The sequence below is a fragment of the Zootoca vivipara genome, chromosome 13 (assembly GCF_963506605.1).
Source record: "Zootoca vivipara chromosome 13, rZooViv1.1, whole genome shotgun sequence".
Classification (NCBI taxonomy): Eukaryota; Metazoa; Chordata; class Lepidosauria; order Squamata; family Lacertidae; genus Zootoca; species Zootoca vivipara.
In genome coordinates this window covers 34,340,363-34,355,605 of record NC_083288.1, presented here as the reverse complement: position 1 = coordinate 34,355,605, position 15,243 = coordinate 34,340,363, and the positions used below count along the sequence as shown (strand labels likewise).

Genomic DNA, 15,243 nt, shown 5'->3' with positions numbered 1-15,243 from the left:
TTGCCCACTGACGGGAAAGATCGCAAAGCCGTGGCTCTCGGCGACCTTGCCCTCTACCAAGATGGCGGCAGAAGCGTCCAGGGACGTGGCGCCCGTAAGCGTTCCTTGCTGAGGCGCTTTCTGCCAGGAACAAGGATGGCGGCCGGGGTGGGTGGGAAGCGGCTTAACCAAGAGGGTGGAGCAAATGGAGCAGGAAATGACGGTTTGTTTTTCCGGAAGTGGCTGTCAGGGAGAATGGAGTTAGGGGGCTGCAGGGTGAGGGAGGCCTTCCCCCCAGTGGGGCAGGGCTGGCCAGCTCCTCGGAGAAGGGGAGGCTTGGGGGGAGGGTTGGGTTTCCCCTCTCTCGGAGAGCTCACATTTGTCCCCCAGGAGCGGAGCGGGAGGGTCTCTTTCCTCCTCTTGAGCACAGTGGGAGGTTGGTAGAGCGGCTCTCTCGTCCCCTTAGCTGGATAGTTAATTGGGAGAAGCGGAATCTGACCCCCTTCCTGGGTGGAAGTTCCTAAAAGGCCCTTGCTCTGAGTTGTCTTTATAAAGTCGCCCTTCCGCTTACTTTAGTGTGATTGAGCAGTCCTTTGGGGGGCCATAAAGCAGCGGCCTTCATTTGAGACAGGGGTTCCCTTCCCCATCTGCATTCTACAGAGGTGGGCGGGGGATGCCAGTGAACCTGCTTCTTGTGCTGACCTCCTGTTTTTATCCTGTCCTCCAGGTTGCATTTGAGAAGGATGGTGTCTATTTACACACCAGCGCAAAGCGTCATCCTGACCAGGATTCCCTTATCCCGGGGGTTATCCGCATAATCGAGAAGGTTGGTTGAGGTGGGATACAGGTTGGAGTTGGAAAAGGGATGAGGGAAGGGTTGTGCACCCAAGATAGGGAAAAGGTCAGGGCCATGTGCGTGTGGTGTGTGGTGGTAGAATTTGGTCGGTATCGATTTCAGCATTCTGAGTACGTTGGGCTTTGATTTTAAAGAGTGTTCCTAGTGCTCGTGATTTCAGAAGTAGGCTTGAAAAACTGTAAGCTGGGCCTGGTGACATTGTGAAAAGTGTAGGCAGTACCTGGTGACATCTTGGAATATAGAGAGGGTGTAGGCTTGAACAGATTTTCCACTAATTGGGGATGAGTCACTTTTGTAGGAGAAGAGGTATACAGAGGTGGCAATCCTTAGTGCTTGGCATACTTTCTTATTCTTCCCTGAGGCTTGGAGAATCAGTAGTGCTATTAAACTTTCCTTAAACTTATATAATCTAGGTGATCAAATTCAGATTACTTTGTTACAGCATCTGGATTGTTTTAGTAAAGTATGTACACAGTTATGGATATCTTTTTTTAAGACTCTCTCATGAGACTGTCTTTCTCCATTTATTCAGGGTTCGGATACTTTGCTACAATGGACACCCATAGAAGAGTCATCAGATGCTGCTCAGATTACATATACCAAGAAGGTGAGGCCCTTTTTCTTGCTGGTATAAACTTCTACTGGTATATTAAATCTTCATCACATTGTGTCCTAATAACTTAAGTAACAAAACATCATCTAAATAAAACATTCTTTAGACTAGTGATTCATTAAAAAGTTTTGCCTGTATTGGGAACTGGTGTTCTAGTTTCCTTGTTCTTTTCATATCACATTGCCATAGCCTCTCAAAAACGGTAGATTTTTGTATCGGTTTCTGGGGGAAAGAGCTGTAGGACTGTGGAGCAGCTGCTGAGACTGCCCCTCCATTTGAGTTGGTGTAGTTAGGTAGTTGTTCTGGGCTTCATTCCCATTAACCAGGACACAAAGCTGCAAATGTTATTCAGGAATGTGCCTTTACTACTTTATGATTTGCACACAAGGATCTATTTCCTGCTTTCTCCACCCCACCCCCTCTCTAGGGGGATCGTAGAGAATGAAGTGATGAGGATATGCCAGTTCTCTGCAGTTCTATTTTCTATAAAGGATGCCATCTTTTCCTCCTCTGTTGATCAGAGCCAATCCTGGAAATGGTAGAACAGAAAAAGTATCCTGTGATATAGTTAAACCAGCAGAAATGTTGGACATTTGAAACTGCTTTATATTGAGTCAAACAACTGGCTTAGGGTGCCCACTACAGTTGGTGGTGGCTCTCTACAAAGCATCAGGCAGGGATCTTTCTCGGTCCTCCTGCACTAGATCTTTTTAACTGGAAATGGCAGGGACTGAGACTTTCTATGTGCAAAGCATTACTGATTCTTATGTTTTAAGACAGGAACACCCTAAGGAAGCGCTTATACCTTTTGATGCTCATTTATGGTTTTGTTCAGGATGGGGAATGATCTTCTATACCGTTTCCCATTCTCTTTACATATAACAGTGCATTATTTTTTCCCCTAACAAGGAGGATTGTGTTTAGTGAATCCTGTGAGTTCTCCTTTATTTTTCATCCTAGGAAGTAGCCCCTCCATTGTGATGCAGAAAGGGAGCAGGGCAATTTCAGGTCTGTTAATGTTCATAAAGGCAGGCATGCACTTCTGTTTAAAGAGGAGTCTGTCCTTCCATGCCTTCCACACTCAAATTCCTCTCAGTGAGACCAAGTGTATTCCGTTGAATTCATAATTTGTGTGAGCACCTCCTTGAAGATCATGATGAAATGTAAGGAATTGGGTAGTTTCTGAAAGCCCCGATCTCTCTCTCCGTTTTCCAGGACCCAGTGGGCTGCCAGACTGAAGAAGAAATCTTTGATCCGGGGTATGAACCGGACTGGGCTGTGATCAGTACAGTGGGGACCCGGGCTCGGGCACAAGAGGAAACAAATGGTAATCAAAATGAGGATGGGGATGCTTGCCCCTTGGTATACTTAAGTGGCATAGTACAGGGATTGCTGGTAAAGATGCAACAAGGGATACAGGATGGTGGTAGGGGAGAAGAGGTAGCTGGCAAATGTGGGATATTCTTTTCCGGTTCTCTTGACATCATCCCTTCTATATTTGTGCTTGGCTTTCCCCTCTCCAGCAGCTTCCGGGCCCAAATCTCCGGTCCCACGTGGTCAGTGGGCCTTCTCCCTCAGCTTGTCTGAGCTGAAATCCATCCGCAAGAGCAAGCCAGGTTTGGGCTGGTCATACCTCATCTTCATCACCAAAGACGGCATCTCCATTCAAGCCCTGCACTTCCACCGTGGAGGCACCAAAGCCCTGCTCAAGGCGCTCTGCAAATATGTTATCATAGCCACGTGAGTGAGGGTGGTGCCGGGTTCCTTATGTGTACAAAAGATAAGGCGGTGGAAGTAAAGAGAAAGCTCTTAAGTCAGATGTGGAAGGCGCTGCCTGACTAGCCTTCAACTTCTGGGCTACATTACTCAGGATCGAGGCAGTCAGTTTGCACAAACTTGGAGGCAGGGAGCAATTTCCCCAGCACTGCAAATTAAAGAAGAAAAAGAATAGATACAATATTCAGTTCTGAACTAAAAACACCATCGCAGTAAATTAGTTGGGCTCAGACTGGCGTAAGATGTTTTCACAATTGCTTTTTAAAAGCAACAATGATGAGGCCCTCCTTAGGGTGGGGATGTGATAGGTGCTGAGCCATCACTGAAAAGGCCCTGCCCATGGTGCTCATTCACTCATGGACCTGAAAGGAGGGCCTCTGATTTCGCTAATTTTGCAGCTCATCCAGGTGCCAGTGGTCCTTCAGATAACCTAACAGTGTCTGGAAGGCAATAAACTCACTCTGGTTTCTCTTCTCGCCTTGCAGCTCCCCCAAAGATTCCCGCCTCTACTTGGTTTACACTCATGATTCGTACGCCCTCTCCCACTCCTTTGATGAGCTTCAACTCTTCGATGACAGCTCTTCCAACCTTGTGTCGGTGAGGCCCTTCTCCAAAATGCCCTGCAACTGTGACTTAAGTTCTAGTTCAGTGGTTCCCAGTTAGCAAAGTACTGCGGACCCCTTGTTTTTTAAAAGCCAAGTCATGGAACTCCCTACTTCTGAAAATGTTGATATCTCTGTGGTAGTTTTGTTATGCGGATGGCGCCACCATACCCTCCAACATGTCCCAGTGCAAAAATGGAGACGTGTGTCTTCCAGGCCATACTCCTGCATGAGTCATGTGACCCGCATGAGAGCACGACTCCCCAAAACAGGATGGATATGTGCCATGGACCTCCTGGTCGGGGGTCCGCAGACCGCTAATTGGGAACCACTGTTCTAGAGGATTAGAATGCAGAGAGGGTGTGTTTGTGTGGCCTGGTTCTGTGGGAGAAATCTAAAGACTTGTGGCAGTGGGATTATGTGGGAGGGGACAAAAGCTATAAACAGGGAGACTTGTCGTCTGTTGTAGGTGCTGACACTGGTTAGAGAAGGGAGTTATGGGAACTCCTGGGTTTCTCTGAATAAATTATATTAGAACAGAAAGGCAGTGATGGTATAAAGTTGTGTTTTGTATCTGGAAAATCGGTTATTGATGCAGAGCTGAGAAACCCAAATTGAATCTTAATTCAGCAAGGCTAGAATTGGGCAGCAAGCCAAAGGTGATATGCGGCTTCTTCTTTTTTAAGCCACCTTCTTTTTCCCTAGCGGTTCCTGCAGGATCCTTATGCTGCCACATTCGGTGGCTTCTCCAAAGTCACCAACTTCTTCCGTGGGGCTCTGCACCATGAGGACGGCGTCATCCAGCATTCCCATGGTGACCCAGCTGCTGCCAACGTTGAGGATGAGACAGGCTTTGAAGTTATCACCTGTGTGAGTGTTGGAACAGGTAGCTCCACTGTTGGGCGGTGGAGGGGGAGAGGAATGGCACCCAGTGTATGTGTGTTTGTATGTGCTTTTCTGTAGGCCGAGATAATCTTTGGCCATCTTCTTTTACTCCCAGCCACCCGCTCACGCCTACTGGCCTATGATTGCACCAGAGGTGACTATTTGGGAGCGGTTGTGGGAGAAGTGTGAGCAAGGAAATGGGGGTGAATACCAGAGAGATGGAAGGGTGGACATGAGCCCCTTTGCAAGAAAGCACTTTCCATCGAGCGAGGACCAAGCCATCCATTCACACAGAGGCCTAAGGAGATTTGCATCATGCTTACCCCACACCCACCACCACCACACTACAACATTACAAGGCAGGCTTGGTGGTTGAAGCAGTTAGCCTCGTCTAGATGGTTTGTGATGGGTTTGTGAGTGGGGCGAGGCCTCTGTTGACCTCATTTTTCCTTGGAGCAGAATCCAGGGCCTTGAGCTTCCATGAATATACATGTAACTGACGAGGTAATTCCTGAGGGCTAGAGAACCAAGAATGTGGCTTCAAAAATGCTCTGATATCAACCCATTTGTTCTTGGAACCCTCATGCTCTGCAGAAGCTTATTGGGGAATCTAAGGCAAGAGGATCAGTAAGAGTGGGCAAACTTGTAAAAGTAAGCTTTTCACCATTGCTGATCTTCCTCCACAGCATGCACCAATCCGATATGCTTTCTGCTTGTCTTCTTGACCAGTTCTTCCCAATTAGCTAAGTGCTGTGGACCCCCTGCTTTTCAAAAACCAAGCCATGGACCCCTACTTTTGAAAATTCTGATCTCTCTGTGGTAGTTTTTGTTGTGTTATGATAGTTGTTTTATTATGTGCCACGGACCCCCTGGGTAGGTTCCGCAGACTCCCTGGGTTCCGTGGATCCCACCATTTAGGAACCACTGGTCCAGACCCAAACGTAGACAGGCACCCTAGAAAGTTCCCTGCAATCCTTCCAACAGTGCAGGGATTTTTAAAAATTCCTTCCTCTTTTCTGCCCCTGGCAGCAGGCACGGCTAGGAGAGCGTCCATCTGTCCAGCGGGAGGCTCCCGTCTCGGAGCAGGAATGGGAGCAGCACTTGGACCCAGATGGGCGTGTGAGGGACCCCGTTGCCTTGCGCAGAAGGATCTTCGCTGGGGTGAGGTCTGCGGGGAGGAGAGGGCGCGAGAGGCTGTTTGTTGCAGGGGGAATTGGGGATCTGTACAGAAGCGCGAGTGACTCCCTGTTGGGCCAGGGATAAATGCAGTGTGGGGTTGTGTTGGTTTCCTTTCCAACATCTTTGACACTTGGCCTAATTCACCTTCTCCCCCCACGCTCCTCTTCCAGGGTCTCAACATGTCATCACGCAAAGAAGCCTGGAAATGCCTTTTGGGCTATTACTCATGGGACAACACCAGTGAAGAGAACAAGGCACAAGTGAGGCGGAAAACGTAAGTCTGGGTCAGGGTTATGGGGAAGCCAAAGGAGTACTGCAACTGAGGTTTGGAAGGAGGTGATCAGTCTGTGGGTCAGCATTTAAGCCTCTGAACTCTCTTAACAACTTCCTTCCCACGTGTCTCCACAGAGATGAGTACTTCCGCATGAAACTACAGTGGAAGTCGGTCAGCGAGGAACAGGAACAGCGGAACTCCTTGCTGCGTGGCTACCGCAGCCTGATTGGTCAGTATAAGTTCTGGTTCTTGTTCCTCATTTGTTAGGAGTTCAACACCCCTCTTTGTCACAAGAGATATTCTTGATTCGTTTTTGTTTTTCGTCCTCTTTCCCCTGCCTGACAGCAGGATCAGTCCAAAGTTTTTTTGTCACCCTGTTTCCCACAGTGGCCGGCCAGATAGATGCATTAAGAGAGCCCACAAGCAGGAAGCGAAGGCAACCATTCTCTCTAGCAACAGGAATTCAAGAGGAGGATATACTGCTTCTGAGGATGGATGTTCTCTTTAGCAGTTGTGGCTATTAGCTGATAAATGAGAGCATTAAAACCCGTGCTCAATGGATCTATCTTCCTTTCAATGCCATCTAAGTCAGCAGCCAGCACCACATCTCGTGGCAGTAAAATTCAGGGATGAATTATGCATAGTGTGAAGAGCCATTTTCTTTTATCCATCCCGCATCGATTGCCAATCAATTTAAGTGACATTCGCATTCCAGGATTGTGGGAGGAGGGGGAGAATCTCGCTCTTTCTCTCTCTCTCCACACAGAATTCATAACTTTATAAACTTCTGTTTTGCCCCAATCATCTCTTTCTAAACTAAATGGATCCAAACACTTTTGCCTCATCTCATTGAGGAGGTACCGTACTTCAGCTCCTTTATTTTTTGGCTTTTTGCACCTTTTCCTCCTCTAAAATAGATATTTTTAAAGGACGGGACTAGCAATGGAGGCTGGTCCTTTAGGGCAAATGGAGCACTGCCCTGCCAAACTCATTCTGCCCTAAGCTAGCACCCTGGATGGGGACAAAACTAGAACGGGCAAATGTTGTAGCACAATTGTCAGAGCCTCTGTTTTGCATGCAGAAGGTCCCAGGTTCAATCCCCAGTGTCTCAAGATGGGGCTGGAAGATAATTTGGTCTGAAGCCACGGAGCGCTGCTGCTAGTCACTGTAGGTAGCTGCACCCATGGACTGACCCTGCGTAAAGCACCTTCCTGTGTTCCTAGAATTAGTTGGCTCTCATTCCACCTGCTGTTGGTCTCCCCGCCTTCTGCCCCATGAGGCATCAGCCACCACATTGGGGTGGGGGGGGGGGAGGCCTAGCAGAATTGCACATAGTTTTCCAATTGTGACCATTCCATGGACTTCCATAAAGATGTTAGGGCAGCCAAGCTGTCTTACTTTCAAAACATGGCAGAAGGGGAAGTACCATGACTTTAGCTTGGAACTTTCTGCATCAAAAGCCTTTGCTCTGCCACTGAGCTGGGGGGCCCTGGAGCTTTTCCTGGGGTCGTGCTTCTGCAGCTCCTCTAAGCTGTGTGTTGCTACTTTCTCTCGCTCATTTGCCTCGTTACTGTCTGGTATTCGTCATCGCTTTGAGTGGCCTTTGGCAGAAAGCCAATGAATGAGTTTTATGGATAATTCGTGGAGGGTGTCTGTCTACCTTTGCAGAAAGAGACGTGAGCCGCACGGATAGGAACAACAAATTCTACGAGGGCAGCGAGAACCCTGGTCTAGTGCTCCTGAATGATGTGCTGATGACGTATTGCATGTACAACTTTGACCTGGGTGAGTTTGGAGGTGGGGAGGGAACGCCAGCAGTGTGCCATTGTAGAACCAGCTTAGGTTCGGGGGTCTTTGGCTAGCTTGGCCTAGGAGGGCCCCTTAACTACCGGGGCGGGAGCAGGGGGGAGTTGGAATCCGAAATCTCTGGAGGGCACCAGCACAGGGAAGACTGTTGTAGCCTTTTGCTAGGTTGGAGGTGGTATATACCATTTCTGATCTGGTCATGGTAAGTGGCTGCAGAATGCATTCCAGAATCTCCCATGGTGTCCCAAGGGACTTGTATTGGTTCAGAGGCCGCTACACTCTGTTCTACCCCTCACTAGTCAAACCCAGAGATTTTGGACCACAACTTCCATCAGCCCCAGCTGGTGCTGCCATGCTATGCTGATGGAAGTTGTACTCCAAAGCATCTGTAGCTCACCAGATTGTGGGAGGCTAGTCTGCAGTAAGAGAGCCTTTTGTGGATGATTCCCTTAATGGTTTAGGCTATCCCAATAGTTGCCTGTTCTTGATAATCTTGGGCCCAAGTACTGCTGTGTGTATTCTGTGCTAAAACAAACCCATCACCTGTTTTCAAGCTTCACACAGTCATGCGGACTAGAAACTTGGCTCTAGTATTCAATTTTTTCCATGAAACTGAAAACTGAAATACCTGGGATACTGAATTCCATGCTGAGAAGTATGCACAATGCAGATGGCCCTATAGACTTCTTCAGCTAGTCTTTTATGGGCCCTCTTAACACTCTGAACCCTCACCAGTCCCGCAATTGTATCTCTCATCCCGTCATTCTGCAACACCCTAGTAGAAAGAGAAAATAACTTGGTGGGCCTGCAGCTTCAGTTGTAAAACCCAGTGGCTTCATGTCTTTTGCTTTCCTGCACAGGCTATGTCCAAGGCATGAGCGACCTCCTGTCCCCCATTCTCTACGTCACCCAGAATGAAGTGGACGCTTTCTGGTGTTTCTGTGGTTTTATGGAGCTGGTGGTGAGTACATGGCCTGGGAGAGCTCAGAAAGGGCCTTGCAGCTGTTCCAAATGTCACCTTCTTTCCATAAACTTGTTCACGTACTCTCACTTTCTGCCCACAGCACCGCAATTTTGAAGAAAGCCAGGAGTCCATGAAGCGACAGCTGTCTCAGCTCAATTTGCTCCTTAGGGTGCTGGACCCCCCACTCTGTGACTTCCTAGGTACTTGTGCACCTAGTTCTGGGACTGCTGAAAGGTCGTCTGGAAAGGACAGGTCACCTATTGTGGGTGCCTGCTTTTAATAATGAAATATAGTTAAATTCAAGTAGGTGAATTTGGAGCTCCACAAACCGAGCTCTTGGCTACAAAATCACCGCTTTCTTTGCTTTTTATTTTTCTTCACTTCCCCAGCTTTGTATAACATCTTCCCTGACGAAGAGTTCTGGATAACTCAAAAGCTTGCCACAGTTGTGTGTCATTTTGGCTGGTTTCAATAAAAGGGTGTAGGTAGGGGTTCGGTTAATTATTTGGGGGCTCTTTTCATTTAGTCTCTGGCTAATTCCTTTTGAAAGCTTAAAGGAAGCAAAGACTGAAGCAAGTGAGGCGTTTCTTAATCTTTGGAATTCTTGATTGTATTAAACTGTTACTGACCCCTTCTGCCCTTCTTGGCTACTTCTCTTAGACTCTAAGGAATCTGGCACCTTGTGCTTCTGCTTCCGATGGATCTTGATCTGGTTCAAGAGGGAATTTGCCTTCTCTGAAATTCTTCAGCTATGGGAGGTGAGACTGAATGGTTTTTGTTTGTTTTGTGTGGGGAGAGGATCTCTGGCTGGGGAAAACATAAGTTACGTTGTCATGATGGCATTTCAGCGTTGGAAAGGCAAGAAGAATGGGAACAGGAGAGTGAATACACAGACTTTTGGTTTGCAATGTTGGGGTTTGAAAGTAGAGAAGGCAGCGGGGTGGGTGGGTGTTTTCTGAAGAACGCAGCCTCAGCCAGTTTGGCTAATGGCAAGGGATGATAGCTGTTGACCAGTGGTTTTCAACAAGTGTGCCGTGGCACCTTGGGGTGCCATGAATGACAGTCAGGGGTGCTGTGGGCAACACTGGCCTCTGTCCCTCTTTCCTTCCCTCCCTCCTCTGATGCCGTCCTCTGTCTCTGCCTCCCAAAGGCTTGCACAGCTGTTTGTTGCAGTAGCCCTGGCTACAAGCTCCCCAGGCCAATGGTGCTTCTGGGGCTGGCCAGGGGATGCTTCCCAGGTCCCTGTGGGGCAGTGTGAGGAGGCACCTGTCTTTGGGGCAGGGGGCAGCTCAGAGACCACAGGTGGCAGCTCCTAAGGAGAGGAGGCTGAGGCAGCACTCCACAAAGGAGGGTGTTTGAAAAAAGGTGAGAGGCTCTGTAGGCAACGGGTGACATAACTGGGCTCCTGAACCCCACAGGGGTACTGCACAAAGAATGTAGTTGGTCAAGGGAGCCATGGGCTCAAAAAGGTTGAAAACCTCTGCTGTAGTCTATCAACATCTGGAGAGCCACAGGTTCCCCCTTCCCAGTCATGTACAGTTCCTAGGTGGTCTTCATCTAAGTTCTGACCAGGCCTGGATGTATTAAGCTTCAGCAAAGTAACTGCATTGTAATCCTTCCAGCCAAATGTTTCCACAAGCCACTTGAGGGTTGGAATCTCATAGTGTTCCACAGGGATGCCAGCATCCTTCTTCTCCTTTGGCCTCTTCCTTCCCCTCAAATCCCAAAGATCACCTGATAAACTGGATTAGATGGCTATCCAGTAACTAGTTTTATCGCTGGAACTAGTGAATACGGCCTAAAACAAATCAGATGTCTTTAGCTGCAGAGGCTCGCTACAGCCATGAGGAATAGTTGCTTTGGTTTAGAGGTCCGGGTTATTTATAGCTCCTCCAGCTTTCAATTTCTAACTGCCTAGTTCTAAAAAAGGTTTCATGCCTCCCCTTTCGCCCCAGATCAGAACAAGCCTAGTTATTTTAACCACGTATTTAGGCTTTTTGAAAAAGTCACTAAGAATGCAAGGTTGTGTTCAGGAAAAGAAAAAGAAAAAAGGAAAGCAAAATGTTGCTTCTCAATTCCTGCCCTAGATGAAGCAGGCAGGTGCTGCAGCTTACTTGGTTGCAGGAGAGCCATATCAGGGAGCAGACGTAGAAAGTAGAAATCTCGTTGTCCCTCTTTCTCTTTGAGTGCTGCGTGAGCGTCTTGCTAAAGCTGCCTTAGTCTAACCTGAGCTGTGTTCTTGTCTGGGGTTTAGTCCGAGGGCACAGCATGACCTGGGAAGCCCAGGCTTCTAGCCAGCCAATACATATCGCCCACCAACAGTTACGAGCAACGCTCCCATTAGAAATAGATTCAGTCTGGCTAATGCAGAGCCAGACATTAGCAGAGGATTACACCCGGCAGTATGGTACAGAACACTCCTGACGATGGGTTATGGCATGCTTCCTCATCAATCCATGCCGTGTGTCTGTCCCCTGATCCCAGGTGCTGTGGACGGGACTGCCTTGCCCCAATTTCCACCTGCTGGTGGCCTGTGGCATTCTGGATGCAGAGAGGCAGGCACTCATGAACTCTGGCTTTGGCTTCAATGAGATCCTGAAGGTGAGCACTGTGGAGCTTGGGGGCCTAACTCTTGCCATGTGTGGGCTTAGGACAGAGATGGGGAAGCTGTCACCCTCCAGTAGCTGCTGGACTCCCACTCGCATCAGCAGCAGCCAGCATGACCAATGGTCGGGGGCAGTGGGAGCTGTGGTTCAGCAACATCTGGATGACTGCAGGTTCCCCATGCCTGCTCTAGTACATTAAGCCCTGCAATATTCGTAGGTGGTTGTTTTTTCTTTAAAGAAGCAAAATGTGATTTATGCACTACACCTACTTCTGAAAAGGATGGTCAGGGTTGCTCTGAAGGCTCAAAAGCCAAAACAAACAAGGGCCCCATTCATCCTCCCTCACTTCCTCCCCTCCTCCTGGCTCTTCGTTTTCTTGGGCTTGGCTCCATTCTGCCAACTCCAGTCTGCCTTTGCACCACACTGCCCCCTGCTGGTATGGGAAGTTCCTGCTGAACGATTAGATAGCAGACGAGCCATAGTACGATCCATCTGCTTGATTAAGGAGCAACGCTTATCTTTCCCCCCCACAGATCTCAGTCTTCCCCAGGAGCATCTTGAGCATCTTGAGCTTGAGCCTTTCTATATACCTGGCTTTCCTCTGTAAGGATTTCCCAGTACACTTTACATAGTGCATTCCTGACTAATGCTGCTTGTATTTTTCCAGTTGCAGCATTATAACCAGAAACTATTTTTCCAGAAATACATAACCAACCAACCCTTTGCAACAACCTACTCTCTTCTCTCTCTCTCTCTCTCTCTCTCTCTCTCTCTCTCTCTCTCTCTCTCTCTCTCTCTCTCTCTCTCTCTCTCTCTCTCTCTCTAAAAAATATATACGTGCATTTCTTTGTGTGTCCCCCCCTTTGTTGTTCCTAGTTAGCCTTCAGAGTTTCTTGATTTCCGTGTCTGCATTTTCACAGCACATCAATGAGCTTACCATGAAGATGAGTGTGGAAGACATCTTATGCCGGGCTGAGGCGATCTACAGGCAGCTGGCAGCTACTCCAGTGAGTCTTGCGCCACCCCCACCCACCCCCAGTCCAGCATGAATGTAGACCTCTGTACCTTGGTATCCTCTGAGGAGGCGTGGAGCCTCCAAGCATTCCTTAATTCTGCACACCCTGTACAAGCCTATAGTCCTCTATCCTTACCATTGGGCACCTCATAGCAAAACGGATACATAAAACGATCATGATCTAGCTAGCAAGCTTCTGTGAGTGAACAAGGCAGCAAGCATCTCATGTGCTCATTCATAAGTAAAATGGAAATGCAGCGGTTCCCCTTGTGGCTTCAAAATATAGTTCTACCAAGAGCAGATTTAAAGATAAGGGTTGCCAAACGGGAGGCCCCCAAACTCAGCACAGTAGGCCCCCCCATGCCATGCATGTCATCTTTTCTTACGACCAAAAATGCTTGCTGCCTGGAGTGTTGCCGTCCAGGGAGCCAGCCAACCATACCCTTTCCCAGGGTACTCCATTGCCACACACCCTGGTATCCCTCCCCTACGCCTCCAGTAGTAAGTCAGTATTCTATGTCCGATGAGCATTCTCAGTCCTTATGATGTTGTTTTTTGAGAGTTTTCCCTGATTGGGGAATGTTGTTTGCCACTGGAACATCAACTCTGGGAATTGGACCTGTTAACTTTCTCCACTGTTATCTACATGCTGAAAGTTTAAGCTGGGGTGCTGAAGACACTGCTCAGGGAATGCACACAGTTTGGCATTTCACACCATACGTAATCTACAGAATTCACTGCCCCTAGGTTGAGGTGATGATACCTTACACACTGGCTGGTGTAGAGTGGTTCTATCAACCATGGCCAGGAACTATGATGCTCCATATTCAGAGGGAGCATGAATACCAGTTGCTGGGGGACCCTGCAGGGGAGAGGGCTGCCGCCTCCAGGCCCTGCTTGAGGGTTGCCAGAAGCATCTGGTTGGCCATTGGGCAATAAAGAACCCTGGATTAGATTGACATTTGGTCTCATCCAGCAGGAATATTCTTATGTGCCACACTTCAAGGGTTTGGTTTTTGTTGATGCTTTTTTTGTACATCTTATTAAAGGAAGCTAAAATAATGAATTCGGCTCTAAGGGCACATTTGCTGGTGGTTCTCCAGGGTCTCAGGCAGAGGTCTTTCCTCTTGCTACATATTTGATCCTTTCAGCTGGAGATGGCAGTCGTTGAACTTGGGGGTTTTCTCCCTGCATGTGGTCCCTGCTCCATGTGGTCCCAGCCTTCATATGCCACTGAAGCAGTGTGAAACCCAGCCACACCACTGTGGCAATGTGTTTTTGAATCGGGTGTGAGCTGGAGGGGAGAACTTTTCCCAACAAATAAAATCTCTGTTTTCCCTTTCTCCCAGGATTTACCCCGTAATGTCCAGGAATTGCTGGGGCTCTCTGAGGGCAAATCTCCAACACCCAGCACCGACACAGCCAGCTCCCCGCAGCCGCTGTCACCCAGCCAGGCCCAGGAGATGGAGCTGACGGACAGTGTTTCCCCAAGCCAGCCAGACAGCAGCATCGAAATCCTGCCTACTGAGGAGGCCTCCACCTCGCAGTCGCTCTCTCCTTGAAAACCTCCTGTTGTTTTTGTTGCTGCTGCTGCTGCCACCACCACCACCTTCTTAACACAAGCACTTTAACCAGATAAGGGTGAGGGCTGGGAAGGGAGGCAGGGTAGAGGCTTTGGGATGTGTTTCTTTTCCTCCCTGGGATTTAATTAGTCAAACAAACACCAACCCTCTCTAAAAGCAAGTAGGGCTTGGGAATGGCTGTGTTCTTCCAGAGTTCCCCAGTGCTCAGTGTGCCTTTCCCACAATGCACTGGGACATGGCTATCTCTCTTAGAATGCGGAAGGGCTCGCTTTTGAGGTCAGCTTCCTTCCCGGGATGCGCAGAGACAGAAAGGAGCAAGTTGAAGGCATCCATGACTTTCTCATCCAATTTGGGTCCTGAAGTGTTGCAGCTGAGTCTCCTAAATTCTCCCTTCTGTTCCCGCTGCCTTTTTTCGTGACACACCTGTTTTGCTTCTATGTCATGCGCACCTCCCTCTGTGGCATTTGAGGCTTGTCTACTAAGCATCAATCTGATGGCGACATCTTTATTATTATTTTTGTTACTGTTTCCGGTTGCTAATGAAACCTGTGCCTCAGCCCACAAACACGTTCTTTGGCAAAGAGAAATGGGCAGCAGGTCAGAGCAACTGGAAATGAGGAATCCTTAGCAAGAGGCTAGTTGGTGGAGGGAGGCTTGGTTCTCCCTGAGAAGAACATGGAGTCAGTGGTTACGGCAGCGGAGGCTGCAAGGCAGAGCTCTTAGTTCCTTGGTCCTTTGCCAGGGAGTTCCTGTTGACGTAGCTCCTTGTGCTTCCCTCCCTTGGCTGGAAGATTGTCTCCCTCCCTACTTGCCGCATTCCTTTTTTTAGTAGGTTGCTTATGAACTGACAACAGTTGGATACGAGGGGAAAGGATCTCTGATTTTGTTCTTTTGTGCCTCTCCAGCCTGGCGGGCATGGGGGTTCAATGCTTTGTCTGCATATGCCCCACTTCTGATTATTGAACTGCATCCTTCTCAGCCCTTACCTTGGCTCCTTCGTTTCCTTTATAACATAACATTAAAAATGTAATGTCACTCATTGGTGTTTCTTTATCTTGGATGGGAAACTGCTCTGAGCTGCTCGTGTTGGCTGGGCTGAGCTGAG

At 48.5% G+C, this 15,243-nt stretch overlaps 1 protein-coding gene across 4 annotated transcripts; it reads left to right on the top strand.

Moving 5' to 3' along the window:
* Positions 1 to 188: 188 nt before the first annotated feature.
* Positions 189 to 15,173, top strand: TBC1D17 (TBC1 domain family member 17). Of its 4 annotated transcripts, none has more exons than XM_035134917.2 (17): positions 189 to 255; positions 707 to 805; positions 1,368 to 1,442; positions 2,664 to 2,775; positions 2,975 to 3,188; positions 3,710 to 3,821; positions 4,532 to 4,696; positions 5,744 to 5,872; positions 6,061 to 6,164; positions 6,299 to 6,393; positions 7,833 to 7,949; positions 8,831 to 8,931; positions 9,035 to 9,134; positions 9,595 to 9,692; positions 11,419 to 11,535; positions 12,461 to 12,547; positions 13,905 to 15,173. In XM_035134917.2, exons 1-17 carry the CDS (start codon positions 235 to 237, stop codon positions 14,115 to 14,117), a joined length of 1,959 nt encoding a protein of 652 aa, XP_034990808.2. In that variant the 5' UTR covers positions 189 to 234; the 3' UTR covers positions 14,118 to 15,173. The 4 variants fall into 4 exon arrangements, with proteins under 4 accessions (XP_034990808.2, XP_034990807.2, XP_034990806.2 ...); XM_035134916.2 differs by having other exon boundaries at positions 5,741 to 5,872; XM_035134915.2 differs by having other exon boundaries at positions 2,972 to 3,188.
* Positions 15,174 to 15,243: the final 70 nt, after the last annotated feature.